At 42.7% G+C, this 14,394-nt stretch overlaps 2 protein-coding genes and 3 long non-coding RNA genes across 5 annotated transcripts; 2 read left to right on the top strand and 3 right to left on the bottom strand.

Annotated features, from left to right (window-relative positions):
* Positions 1–2,399: 2,399 nt before the first annotated feature.
* Positions 2,400–3,849, bottom strand: LOC309718157. Its single transcript, XR_014279888.1, has 2 exons — positions 3,748–3,849; positions 2,400–3,064 (listed from the first exon to the last, which is right to left on the bottom strand). It is a non-coding gene; the product is annotated as an uncharacterized lncRNA (long non-coding RNA).
* LOC309717927 (piggyBac transposable element-derived protein 4-like) lies at positions 3,059–5,782 on the top strand. The gene is made up of 2 exons (XM_082552853.1): positions 3,059–5,153; positions 5,252–5,782. Exons 1-2 carry the CDS (start codon positions 3,894–3,896, stop codon positions 5,663–5,665), a joined length of 1,674 nt encoding a protein of 557 aa, XP_082408979.1. The 5' UTR covers positions 3,059–3,893; the 3' UTR covers positions 5,666–5,782.
* Positions 5,783–7,419: 1,637 nt separating this feature from the next.
* On the bottom strand, positions 7,420–8,561 carry LOC309691073. The gene is made up of 2 exons (XR_014271878.1): positions 8,467–8,561; positions 7,420–8,084 (listed from the first exon to the last, which is right to left on the bottom strand). It is a non-coding gene; the product is annotated as an uncharacterized lncRNA (long non-coding RNA).
* A 66-nt stretch (positions 8,562–8,627) lies between these two features.
* On the top strand, positions 8,628–11,117 carry LOC309691067 (piggyBac transposable element-derived protein 4-like). The gene is made up of 2 exons (XM_082508597.1): positions 8,628–10,482; positions 10,581–11,117. Exons 1-2 carry the CDS (start codon positions 9,223–9,225, stop codon positions 10,998–11,000), a joined length of 1,680 nt encoding a protein of 559 aa, XP_082364723.1. The 5' UTR covers positions 8,628–9,222; the 3' UTR covers positions 11,001–11,117.
* Positions 11,118–12,748: 1,631 nt separating this feature from the next.
* On the bottom strand, positions 12,749–14,038 carry LOC309718140. The gene is made up of 2 exons (XR_014279879.1): positions 13,796–14,038; positions 12,749–13,413 (listed from the first exon to the last, which is right to left on the bottom strand). It is a non-coding gene; the product is annotated as an uncharacterized lncRNA (long non-coding RNA).
* Positions 14,039–14,394: the final 356 nt, after the last annotated feature.

The raw sequence follows: 14,394 nt of genomic DNA, 5'->3' as shown, positions 1-14,394 counted from the left end.
TCGTTACCACACAGATGAGGAGCCTCAGTCATAACAGATGCTCTCTGCAACATCTGGACACAGCCAGCAGCTGTTTGACGCCCCTGCAACTCCTTAAGCTCCATTGTTCCACTGAAGGAAAAAGCACCCCAGACCATTATGGCGCCCCCTCCACTGTGGAGCATAGAAAACATCTACTTGTCATGCCAGTAACGTTGGAAACCATCAGGACCATCAAGGTTACATTTTTTCTCATCAGAGAATAAAACTTTCTTTCTCTCTTGCAAAGTCCAAACGGTCAGTTCTGTGGAGTTCAAGGAGACGAGGCCTTTGAAGACGACAAGGCTTCAGTCGGCACCAGTAACGGCCTTAATTTGGGTGGAGGATCATCCAGTGTCTTGATAAACAGCCAACTGGATCCTCTGGCTCAGTGCTGGTGAAAATTTTTTTGGTCTTTCACTTGACTTGTTCCATAACCCCCAGGATCATTTAAGAAATGCCAAATGACTGTCTTACTGCGTCCCACCTCAGCAGTGATGGCGTGCTGCGAGACACCCCGCTTATGCATTTCAACAACCTGACCACAGTGTGACTACCTGACAGAAAATGACAGCGAATCCACACTTTTGCACAGATTTGGCCTTTTAAAGGCACGTGGTCCTAAACTTTTGCTCAGCTGTGAAACAGCCTGTCTCAGTTTAAGAGTTGTTCTCAATAAATGTTTTGTCTCACTCCCATTTCTTCTTGTTGCATGTTGTTAAGATCCATCCATGGAAAATGTGATTTTTCTTTTTGCCATTTTTCAAGTGATCTTAAACTTTTGATCGGGACTGTAGTCAGTTCTGTCTGCCTAAGTTTTTCTGTCAGTATTTCATCTCTGTCTTCATGTGTGTTGTGAGTCTTCTTATGGTCGTGTTTGATATGTTCCTGTAGGCTGTTCCTTCATCGTTCTTTATGTTTCAGTGTTAATGTTTGTATCAGTCCTAAGTTTTACTTTCCATCCTGATTTCCTGATTGCTCTCTGCTGTTTACTCATCTGATTTCTATTAGCTCTTGATATTTTTTAAAACGAAAGGTTAAAAAAATGCCACCAGAAGCTGTTTTTGATACGGGCGACACGGCCGTTGCCCGGGGCGGCATCGTGGTGAGGGGCGGCATCACGGGCACCGGCCAAAAAAAAAAAAAAGCTCGTTCTCATGCTGGCCAGCGCATAGCGGGGATGTCACAGGCACCGATCGGTTTTCTATCGCCCATTTGCTGGGAGTAAGGGCGCCCTCCGTTTGCGAGGTGCGCCTGCTGCTTGCGGCTCAGGGAGGAGAGGGCGGGGCGGCGGGGGATTCTCTGAGTGGCTGGGGCAGCGTCTAATAACCAACTCGCAAAATAAAAGAAAATAAAAACAAAACAACAAACACGAAAACACCAGACATCATGATACAGACTTATAATTTGCACCGATGTTTTTTTCGAAATTCTATACGCGAAAAGTGAGAAGCGAGCAACAGATGCAGGTAAGCAGATGTGTGATTGGATGATGGCAGGTCATCCTGAAACAATCAGAATCAGAATACTTTATTAATCCCTAAGGAAATAATGTGGGTTACAGTTGCTCCAAGAAGAAATGGTAAAAATAGCAACAGTAACAGACTAAACTCCAAACATTATGTTACAGATGTTAATATTAATTAGTCATTGTCAGTTGTTGATTTATCATGTTTGTCCCGTGTGTAGCAAGTGAAAATAAAATAAACAATAAAGACCAAGGTCAATCAAATGGACCAATACGGTAAGGCCGCGATGACCCATTTGGTAAAGTAAATCCGTTGGGCATCTTTGCCAGGTTGGGCACCTGTGCTCAGATGATTCAGTGCAAAAAATATATATAATTTTTTACACTGGCTGAAAAGCTGCGATTTGATTGGCTGATTCTATGTTACACCTATATGCGAAGGACCCCGCGGGGACATGATAGATTACAGTCACTGAAGTAATTCAGCAGGAAAAGGACAGACGCACAGACTAGATTGCATGACATCACTGATATCCCTCTCAGGCTCAAATTAAACTTTTCGTTGGTAATGCACAACCAAGTCCAGCAGTGGTACTTCTGAGTAAAAAAAACTAATAAAATATGTATGTGGGGTAATCAGGGTGTTCGTTTTTTAACTGTTGCAAATCGGCAACGCCTGCCTGGAGAGGGATATAAACGGTTATATCTACAGAAATTGTAAGTCAGGATATGTGACACTTCACAATCTATGCACTGTGATCCTGAACATGCATCGGTGTAACTTTGTGCTGAACATTGGGGGGGGGTTAAGATCTCTGTCTAAATAAATAAATCTGGGTAAATTCCCAGATGATTAAACATGCAACTATTTTGTTGGTAATAACTGAAATGAGTAAAGAAAATCAACAGCCTATTTATGTAAGATAAGATAATTTTATTGAAGAGGTTATATTGGTTGGGTCTGATTATTTGGAGGAAGACCTCTTACACTTAAGTCAAAGTCAAAGTGCTGTTTTGAACAAAGGATTTGAGCTGCATAATAGCTAATAGAAAACATTTAACATGCCAACAGTTGAGCATACAGATGCAGCCCCAAAAGTTCCCAACATAAGTTATTAATTTCCCAGCATAGGTAACGATGCAGATTATTTCAAATATCATCCTCCAAAAGTGCTTGTGTGAAGAAAAATTGCCCTGCTCCCTGCAAAGGTAGGGGTGGGTAGGGTGTGCTGCTTGGCAGCTCAGTTATGGTACTGTTGGGTGGAAATGAGCCAGGTACAGCGTGTGGTGGTGGTGCACATGCATAGATGTGCCCACCATGGTGTGGTGGCAGGTTGAAAGGTTGTGGTGGTGGATGCATGACTTGTCTTAGCAGTAAAAATCCATCTGCAACTGAACTTGTCTCTCAAGAGTGACTTATAATTTACTGTGATGTTCAGAAGCTCGCCTCTCAGATGTCTCCATCATATCCAGAATTCTTTTCTTCATCTGTATGTCCACCTCTGCAACATTACGCAAATGTGTTTCAGTTGAAAGTCTTCTTTCAAGTCTGTCCTGTCTGTGGCCCTTGAGTTTTGCCTTGACAAAAGGTAGAATAAAACAATGAAAAACTAATTAACCACAATAAATGTTAAAAATAAATCAGTGGTGGAATACCAAGATTAATATTTACTTAAGTGCTACACTTAAATATTTTAGGTTAAGTGTTCTCTTTTCCTATACTTGTAAATTACAAGGAAGACCTCTTACACTTAAGTCAAAGTGCTGTTTTGAACAAAGGATTTGAGCTGCATAATAGCTAATAGAAAACATTTAACATGCCAACAGTTGAGCATACAGATACAGCCCCAAAAGCTCCCAACATTCCTACATGCTTTTTAGTTCTCAAGTAAGAAGCCAAACTTTTTATATTTGTTGTTATTGTTCTTAAGAAATAAAGTTGGAAGTAAAAAAAAGTTCCACCGTCTTTGTTTATGCTTTCCCGCCCTGGCTTCAAGACTTCCGATTGGCCAACATTTCTGCAAGGTTAGGATTATATCGCCACCTGTTGCTTTGGCGTGCTCATTACAGCGTTTGCCTTTGTTTTTGTTTTGTTGGAGGGGGGGTTACGCGTGGACTGAGATATTTTTCTCAAAACTTCACGTGTGGACGGGATTTTTTTAAACGGAAACGGAAAATCTCTGTTTTCAAAAATACCCGTGTACGTGTGGACGTAGCCTAAACAGTAGAGATGTTTGTAGCTTTACGTTAGCTGGACTGACCGGAAGCAGGGTCCATGCGTCACGACTAACCGGATAGAGTTTTGAATCGGTTTAGTCCTGCACGTGCTGGCAAAAGGGAAGGCAAGAGAAACGATCTCCTGGCCGCATAAGGAAATCTATTTAAATATCCGTGATATCCAGTCATCATGAACTCTGAGTACGAGGATAGCTCCGCGTTATCCCCCGTGGAATCTGGGGACGAGGAAGAAGAGGAGGAGGTATCGGAGGCAGAAACAGAGCAGCTGGGGTCCAGTTCCGACTCGGATGAAGATGAAAGCGAAGAGAAAATTGATGAAGCAGCAGCGGCTGGAGATGAAAACGGAGAGAAAATTGATGAAGCAGCATGGACGTCAAAAAATGGAAAAATATCTTGGTCTCCCACAAACGCTGAGACGTTCCGCTACATCCCAGCAGCCACTGGTCTGACCCCGGGACCTACACGCTATGCCACTCTCCGAATCGTTGACCCCATATCCAGCTTCGCGCTGTTTCTAACGGATGAGATCGTGAAGCATATTGTGTCCATGACAAACCTGCATGGGAATCGCAAAATTCCCGGCTGGCGAGATATAGACGCAGAGGAGTTTCGGGCTTATGTGGGGCTGCTCGTTTTGTCCGGTGTTTACAGGTCAAAACACGAATCAACGAAGAACCTCTGGAGTGAAAAATGGGGACGGAGCATTTTCCGGGCTACGATGTCCGAGAAGAGGTTTCACCACATCAGCAGAGCACTGCGGTTCGATGATAAGCTATCCCGCCCCCAACGCCATGTTGACAAGATGGCTCCCTTCCGCAAAGTCTGGAATATGTGGACGCACCGCCTGGAGATGCTGTTCAGCCCAGACAGAGATCTCTGTGTGGATGAACAACTCGTCGCGTTCAAAGGCAGGTGTAGCTTCAGGCAGTACATGCCAAAGAAGCCGGCCAAATATGGTATCAAGATTTGGGCAGCCTGTGATGTCAAAACATCCTACGCATGGAGACTGCAGGTGTACACGGGCAAAGCAGCTCCAGATCGTGTTGAAGTCAACCAGGGGATGAGGGTGGTCCTGGACATGACAGAGGGGCTCCAGGGACACGTCGTCACCTGTGATAATTTTTTCACTTCCTGTGCACTGGCAGATGAGCTACTCAAGAGGAAAATGGCCCTGGTTGGCACAATTCGCCAAAACAAGCCTGAGCTTCCACCTCATTTGCTCCAGGCAAAAGAGAGAGAGATCTTCTCCTCCATCTTTGCTTTTACAAACACCCACACACTTGTGTCTTACATCCCCCGACGGGGCAAGAATGTGCTGCTACTAAGCACAAAACACCGCTGCCCAGACGTGAGCAAAGAAGGGAAGAGAAAGCCTGTAATAATCGAAGATTACAACAAATGCAAAGGAGGTGTTGACAACCTTGATATGGTAGGTGTCATTATGAACCAGTTATGCATATATTTATTCATTCTTGCTCATATTCATGTCTAATATATATGTATGTTTTATGCTTCTTTTTTTGTTAGGTTGTTGGCACCTACTCCTGCAGGAGGAGAACAAATTATTGGCCACTGGCCCTCTTCCACAACGTCCTTGATGTTTCACTTTACAATGCCTACGTCCTGTGGACATCAATCGAGTCATCCTGGCCGAAGCAGAAAGGACACAGACGGAGGCTCTTCATTGAAGAAGTGGGAGAAATGCTGGTGAACCCACACATAGCAAAGAGAGAGCGCCTTCCTCGCTCATCAGCCGCTGCAGCAGTAGTCACAAATCTGACTGCAGCGGCTTCATGGACCGCTCCCATCATTCAATTTAAGGGCAGGAGGCAGTGCGAATTTTGCAAAGACAAAAGAAGAGTTGTCAACACCTGCTGCAAATGTGAGAAGTATACATGCAAGGACCACAGTCTGTCCATTTGTAACAACTGTGCCGTCTGAGCAGGACTCTCACACCCAGACACATACTACCTCTCTCCCTGTCTGTCTCTCTCCCCATCCCCAACAACATAAATGTTCATGTTTATCTTTCTAAAATAAATGTTTTTCTAGTTCAAACTGAGCTTGTAATTTTATTTACGTTAGCAAGGTAATAAACATTTAGTGTGGAAAAAGTGAAAAACATCATATACCATTATAGGTTATGATTATTACATTTACTGTGCCCCTGCAAAAAAAATAATGATGAATCAAAATCAACCTTGGTGCCAATCTAAAGGCCTAATTATAATAGCAATGAAATCTTTCTCGAAATGTATTTTATGGAAAAAATTTTATTTTTTAAAAATAAAGGTTAAAAAATGCCAAACACGCTACGGAGAAGCAAGACAGTCATAAGAGTTAGTTGTCAATACCGGCCACCAGAAGCTGTTTTTGATACGGGCGGTTGCCCGGGGCGGCATCGTGGTGAGGGGCGGCATCACCGGCACCGGCACCGGCAAAAAAAAATGCTCGCACTCATGCTGCCCCGACGTCATGCCAGCGCATAGCGGGGATGTCACAGGCACCGATCGGTTTTCTATCGCCCATTTGCTGGGAGTAAGGGCGCCCTCCGTTTGCGAGGTGCGCCTGCTGCTTGCGGCTCAGGGAGGAGAGGGCGGGGCGGCGGGGGATTCTCTGAGTGGCTGGGGCAGCGTCTAATAACCAACTCGCAAAATAAAAGAAAATAAAAACAAAACAACAAACACGAAAACACCAGACATCATGATACAGACTTATAATTTGCACCGATGTTTTTTTCGAAATTCTATACGCGAAAAGTGAGAAGCGAGCAACAGATGCAGGTAAGCAGATGTGTGATTGGATGATGGCAGGTCATCCTGAAACAATCAGAATCAGAATACTTTATTAATCCCTAAGGAAATAATGTGGGTTACAGTTGCTCCAAGAAGAAATGGTAAAAATAGCAACAGTAACAGACTAAACTCCAAACATTATGTTACAGATGTTAATATTAATTAGTCATTGTCAGTTGTTGATTTATCATGTTTGTCCCGTGTGTAGCAAGTGAAAATAAAATAAACAATAAAGACCAAGGTCAATCAAATGGACCAATACGGTAAGGCCGCGATGACCCATTTGGTAAAGTAAATCCGTTGGGCATCTTTGCCAGGTTGGGCACCTGTGCTCAGATGATTCAGTGCAAAAAATATATATAATTTTTTACACTGGCTGAAAAGCTGCGATTTGATTGGCTGATTCTATGTTACACCTATATGCGAAGGACCCCGCGGGGACATGATAGATTACAGTCACTGAAGTAATTCAGCAGGAAAAGGACAGACACACAGACTAGATTGCATGACATCACTGATATCCCTCTCAGGCTCAAATTAAACTTTTCGTTGGTAATGCACAACCAAGTCCAGCAGTGGTACTTCTGAGTAAAAAAAACTAATAAAATATGTATGTGGGGTAATCAGGGTGTTCGTTTTTTAACTGTTGCAAATCGGCAACGCCTGCCTGGAGAGGGATATAAACGGTTATATCTACAGAAATTGTAAGTCAGGATATGTGACACTTCACAATCTATGCACTGTGATCCTGAACATGCATCGGTGTAACTTTGTGCTGAACATTGGGGGGGGGTTAAGATCTCTGTCTAAATAAATAAATCTGGGTAAATTCCCAGATGATTAAACATGCAACTATTTTGTTGGTAATAACTGAAATGAGTAAAGAAAATCAACAGCCTATTTATGTAAGATAAGATAATTTTATTGAAGAGGTTATATTGGTTGGGTCTGATTATTTGGAGGAAGACCTCTTACACTTAAGTCAAAGTCAAAGTGCTGTTTTGAACAAAGGATTTGAGCTGCATAATAGCTAATAGAAAACATTTAACATGCCAACAGTTGAGCATACAGATGCAGCCCCAAAAGTTCCCAACATAAGTTATTAATTTCCCAGCATAGGTAACGATGCAGATTATTTCAAATATCATCCTCCAAAAGTGCTTGTGTGAAGAAAAATTGCCCTGCTCCCTGCAAAGGTAGGGGTGGGTAGGGTGTGCTGCTTGGCAGCTCAGTTATGGTACTGTTGGGTGGAAATGAGCCAGGTACAGCGTGTGGTGGTGGTGCACATGCATAGATGTGCCCACCATGGTGTGGTGGCAGGTTGAAAGGTTGTGGTGGTGGATGCATGACTTGTCTTAGCAGTAAAAATCCATCTGCAACTGAACTTGTCTCTCAAGAGTGACTTATAATTTACTGTGATGTTCAGAAGCTCGCCTCTCAGATGTCTCCATCATATCCAGAATTCTTTTCTTCATCTGTATGTCCACCTCTGCAACATTACGCAAATGTGTTTCAGTTGAAAGTCTTCTTTCAAGTCTGTCCTGTCTGTGGCCCTTGAGTTTTGCCTTGACAAAAGGTAGAATAAAACAATGAAAAACTAATTAACCACAATAAATGTTAAAAATAAATCAGTGGTGGAATACCAAGATTAATATTTACTTAAGTGCTACACTTAAATATTTTAGGTTAAGTGTTCTCTTTTCCTATACTTTTAACTCTACAACATTCTTGAGGTAGGGATTCAACACCAACACAGTTACACTGCAGATTCAGATGAATATAAATCTGTCATTATGATGACTTCGTGTAGGTTAAGCTACACAGTAGTTAAAGAAATGAAGCCGAGCTGTATCATTACTAGGTCAAACCTAAAGGTGCTAAAGGCATCTATAATTGGGCTACTGAAATACAGTAGGGCATTCGTTTATACATGTATGGTAGGCTAACCTTATTTCCCCTGACAAGTCTCCCAGTCCACGTTTTCTTGTTTTGTTTTTTTTGCTGTTTCATATTCCAGTGTGATATTGAGGAATAATTCCACCTCACTGTCTGTCACATGTACGACTCAGTTCTGCTTCTATGTGATGTCTTATCGGATTTTGTGCTTTTTTACCAAAATGTGCTATTTGGCTATACTGACTCTAGTAGGAAAGACTCGAATGCTTTTTAGTTCTCAAGTAAGAAGCCAAACTTTTTATATTTGTTGTTATTGTTCTTAAGAAATAAAGTTGGAAGTAAAAAAAAGTTCCACCGTCTTTGTTGATGCTTTCCCGCCCTGGCTTCAAGACTTCCGATTGGCCAACATTTCTGCAAGGTTAGGATTATATCGCCACCTGTTGCTTTGGCGTGCTCATTACAGCGTTTGCCTTTGTTTTTGTTTTGTTGGAGGGGGGGTTACGCGTGGACTGAGATATTTTTCTCAAAACTTCACGTGTGGACGGGATTTTTTTTTTTAAAAAACGAATACGGAAAATCTCTGTTTTCAAAAATACCCGTGTACGTGTGGACGTAGCCTAAACAGTAGAGATGTTTGTAGCTTTACGTTAGCTGGACTGACCGGAAGCAGGGTCCATGCGTCACGACTAACCGGATAGAGTTTTGAATCGGTTTAGTCCTGCACGTGCTGGCAAAAGGGAAGGCAAGAGAAACGATCTCCTGGCCGCATAAGGAAATCTATTTAAATATCCGTGATATCCAGTCATCATGAACTCTGAGTACGAGGATAGCTCCGCGTTATCCCCCGTGGAATCTGGGGACGAGGAGGAAGAGGAGGAGGTATCGGAGGCAGAAACAGAGCAGCTGGGGTCCAGTTCCGACTCGGATGAAGATGAAAGCGAAGAGAAAATTGATGAAACAGCAGCGGCCGGAGATGAAAACGGAGAGAAAATTGATGAAGCAGCATGGACGTCAAAAAATGGAAAAATATCTTGGTCTCCCACAAACGCTGAGACGTTCCGCTACATCCCAGCAGCCACTGGTCTGACCCCGGGACCTACACGCTATGCCACTCTCCGAATCGTTGACCCCATATCCAGCTTCGCGCTGTTTCTAACGGATGAGATCGTGAAGCATATTGTGTCCATGACAAACCTGCATGGGAATCGCAAAATTCCCGGCTGGCGAGATATAGACGCAGAGGAGTTTCGGGCTTATGTGGGGCTGCTCGTTTTGTCCGGTGTTTACAGGTCAAAACACGAATCAACGAAGAGCCTCTGGAGTGAAAAATGGGGACGGAGCATTTTCCGGGCTACGATGTCCGAGAACAGGTTTCACCACATCAGCAGAGCACTGCGGTTCGATGATAAGCTATCCCGCCCCCAACGCCATGTTGACAAGATGGCTCCCTTCCGCAAAGTCTGGAATATGTGGACGCACCGCCTGGAGATGCTGTTCAGCCCAGACAGAGATCTCTGTGTGGATGAACAACTCGTCGCGTTCAAAGGCAGGTGTAGCTTCAGGCAGTACATGCCAAAGAAGCCGGCCAAATATGGTATCAAGATTTGGGCAGCCTGTGATGTCAAAACATCCTACGCATGGAGACTGCAGGTGTACACGGGCAAAGCAGCTCCAGATCGTGTTGAAGTCAACCAGGGGATGAGGGTGGTCCTGGACATGACAGAGGGGCTCCAGGGACACGTCGTCACCTGTGATAATTTTTTCACTTCCTGTGCACTGGCAGATGAGCTACTCAAGAGGAAAATGGCCCTGGTTGGCACAATTCGCCAAAACAAGCCTGAGCTTCCACCTCATTTGCTCCAGGCAAAAAAGAGAGAGATCTTCTCCTCCATCTTTGCTTTTACAAACACCCACACACTTGTGTCTTACATCCCCCGACGGGGCAAGAATGTGCTGCTACTAAGCACAAAACACCGCCGCCCAGACGTGAGCAAAGAAGGGAAGAGAAAGCCTGTAATAATCGAAGATTACAACAAATGCAAAGGAGGTGTCGACAACCTTGATATGGTAGGTGTCATTACGAACCAGTTATGCATATATTTATTCATTCTTGCTCATATTCATGTCTAATATATATGTATGTTTTATGCTTCTTTTTTTGTTAGGTTGTTGGCACCTACTCCTGCAGGAGGAGAACAAATTACTGGCCACTGGCCCTCTTCCACAACGTCCTTGATGTTTCACTTTACAATGCCTACGTCCTGTGGACATCAATCGAGTCATCCTGGCCGAAGCAGAAAGGACACAGACGGAGGGTCTTCATTGAAGAAGTGGGAGAAATGCTGGTGAACCCACACATAGCAAAGAGAGGGCACCTTCCTCGCTCATCAGCCGCTGCAGCAGTAGTCACAAATCTGACTACTGCTGCAGCGGCTACAGGCCACTCTCCCATCATTAAATGTAAGAGCAGGAGGCAGTGCGAACTTTGCAAAGACAAAAGAAGAGTTTTCAACACCTGCTGCAAATGTGAGAAGCATACATGCAAGGACCACAGTGTGTCCATTTGTAACGACTGTGCCGTCTGAGCAGGACTCTCACACCCAGACACATACTACCTCTCTCCCTGTCTGTCTCTCTCCCCATCCCCAACAACATAAATGTTCATGTTTATCTTTCTAAAATAAATGTTTTTCTAGTTCAAACTGAGCTTGTAATTTTATTTACGTTAGCAAGGTAATAAACATTTAGTGTGGAAAAAGTGAAAAACATCATATACCATTATAGGTTATGATTATTACATTTACTGTGCCCCTGCAAAAAACATAATGATGAATCAAAATCAACCTTGGTGCCAATCTAAAGGCCTAATTATAATAGCAATGAAATCTTTCTCGAAATGTATTTTATGGAAAAAATTTTATTTTTTAAAAATAAAGGTTAAAAAATGCCAAACACGCTACGGAGAAGCAAGACAGTCATAAGAGTTAGTTGTCAATACCGGCCACCAGAAGCTGTTTTTGATACGGGCAGTTGCCCGGGGCGGCATCGTGGTGAGGGGCGGCATCACCGGCACCGGCAAAAAAAAATGCTCGCACTCATGCTGCCCCGACGTCATGCCAGCGCATAGCGGGGATGTCACAGGCACCGATCGGTTTTCTATCGCCCATTTGCTGGGAGTAAGGGCGCCCTCCGTTTGCGAGGTGCGCCTGCTGCTTGCGGCTCAGGGAGGAGAGGGCGGGGCGGCGGGGGATTCTCTGAGTGGCTGGGGCAGCGTCTAATAACCAACTCGCAAAATAAAAGAAAAGAAAAACAAAACAACAAACACGAAAACACCAGACATCATGATACAGACTTATAATTTGCACCGATGTTTTTTTCGAAATTCTATACGCGAAAAGTGAGAAGCGAGCAACAGATGCAGGTAAGCAGATGTGTGATTGGATGATGGCAGGTCATCCTGAAACAATCAGAATCAGAATACTTTATTAATCCCTAAGGAAATAATGTGGGTTACAGTTGCTCCAAGAAGAAATGGTAAAAATAGCAACAGTAACAGACTAAACTCCAAACATTATGTTACAGATTTTAATATTAATTAGTCATTGTCAGTTGTTGATTTATCATGTTTGTCCCGTGTGTAGCAAGTGAAAATAAAATAAACAATAAAGACCAAGGTCAATCAAATGGACCAATACGGTAAGGCCGCGATGACCCATTTGGTAAAGTAAATCCGTTGGGCATCTTTGCCAGGTTGGGCACCTGTGCTCAGATGACTCAGTGCAAAAAATATATATAATTTTTTACACTGGCTGAAAAGCTGCGATTTGATTGGCTGATTCTATGTTACACCTATATGCGAAGGACCCCGCGGGGACATGATAGATTACAGTCACTGAAGTAATTCAGCAGGAAAAGGACAGACACACAGACTAGATTGCATGACATCACTGATATCCCTCTCAGGCTCAAATTAAACTTTTCGTTGGTAATGCACAACCAAGTCCAGCAGTGGTACTTCTGAGTAAAAAAAACTAATAAAATATGTATGTGGGGTAATCAGGGTGTTCGTTTTTTAACTGTTGCAAATCGGCAACGCCTGCCTGGAGAGGGATATAAACGGTTATATCTACAGAAATTGTAAGTCAGGATATGTGACACTTCACAATCTATGCACTGTGATCCTGAACATGCATCGGTGTAACTTTGTGCTGAACATTGGGGGGGGGTTAAGATCTCTGTCTAAATAAATAAATCTGGGTAAATTCCCAGATGATTAAACATGCAACTATTTTGTTGGTAATAACTGAAATGAGTAAAGAAAATCAACAGCCTATTTATGTAAGATAAGATAATTTTATTGAAGAGGTTATATTGGTTGGGTCTGATTATTTGGAGGAAGACCTCTTACACTTAAGTCAAAGTCAAAGTGCTGTTTTGAACAAAGGATTTGAGCTGCATAATAGCTAATAGAAAACATTTAACATGCCAACAGTTGAGCATACAGATGCAGCCCCAAAAGTTCCCAACATAAGTTATTAATTTCCCAGCATAGGTAACGATGCAGATTATTTCAAATATCATCCTCCAAAAGTGCTTGTGTGAAGAAAAATTGCCCTGCTCCCTGCAAAGGTAGGGGTGGGTAGGGTGTGCTGCTTGGCAGCTCAGTTATGGTACTGTTGGGTGGAAATGAGCCAGGTACAGCGTGTGGTGGTGGTGCACATGCATAGATGTGCCCACCATGGTGTGGTGGCAGGTTGAAAGGTTGTGGTGGTGGATGCATGACTTGTCTTAGCAGTAAAAATCCATCTGCAACTGAACTTGTCTCTCAAGAGTGACTTATAATTTACTGTGATGTTCAGAAGCTCGCCTCTCAGATGTCTCCATCATATCCAGAATTCTTTTCTTCATCTGTATGTCCACCTCTGCAACATTACGCAAATGTGTTTCAGTTGAAAGTCTTCTTTCAAGTCTGTCCTGTCTGTGGCCCTTGAGTTTTGCCTTGACAAAAGGTAGAATAAAACAATGAAAAACTAATTAACCACAATAAATGTTAAAAATAAATCAGTGGTGGAATACCAAGATTAATATTTACTTAAGTGCTACACTTAAATATTTTAGGTTAAGTGTTCTCTTTTCCTATACTTTTAACTCTACAACATTCTTGAGGTAGGGATTCAACACCAACACAGTTACACTGCAGATTCAGATGAATATAAATCTGTCATTATGATGACTTCGTGTAGGTTAAGCTACACAGTAGTTAAAGAAATGAAGCCGAGCTGTATCATTACTAGGTCAAACCTAAAGGTGCTAAAGGCATCTATAATTGGGCTACTGAAATACAGTAGGGCATTCGTTTATACATGTATGGTAGGCTAACCTTATTTCCCCTGACAAGTCTCCCAGTCCACGTTTTCTTGTTTTGTTTTTTTTGCTGTTTCATATTCCAGTGTGATATTGAGGAATAATTCCACCTCACTGTCTGTCACATGTACGACTCAGTTCTGCTTCTATGCGATGTCTTATCGGATTTTGTGCTTTTTTACCTAAATGTGCTATTTGGCTATACTGACTCTAGTAGGAAAGACTCGAATGCTTTTTAGTTCTCAAGTAAGAAGCCAAACTTTTTCACCTTCAGGAAAGAAGTTGAACTCTATGTGAATACAATCCTTTCTTCTCACACCAAAAAACCTTTAAAAACCATCTATTTGTAATATGTTTAATGTCTTTGTTTGATTATTCAATGTCTCGCACCCCTCTCTTTTCTTTGCAGTACCGCTGCACATTCTCTGTTTGATGTTTTATATTTGTTATTATTGTTCTGACTCACTACTAATTTTTATAAATTCTTCTGGAAGGACCTAAGAACTTTATTGTTTGATGCATTAAAGGAATGGATAGAGAAAAAAGATCTGATGCCAAGCATGAAACAAGGGTTGATAACCCTGATCCCTAAATCGGGTAAGGATAAAAGAATTT

This window comes from Aulonocara stuartgranti (assembly GCF_965226115.1).
Source record: "Aulonocara stuartgranti genome assembly, chromosome: 2".
Taxonomy (NCBI): Eukaryota; Metazoa; Chordata; class Actinopteri; order Cichliformes; family Cichlidae; genus Aulonocara; species Aulonocara stuartgranti.
This window is presented reverse-complemented; position numbering and strand designations above follow the sequence as displayed.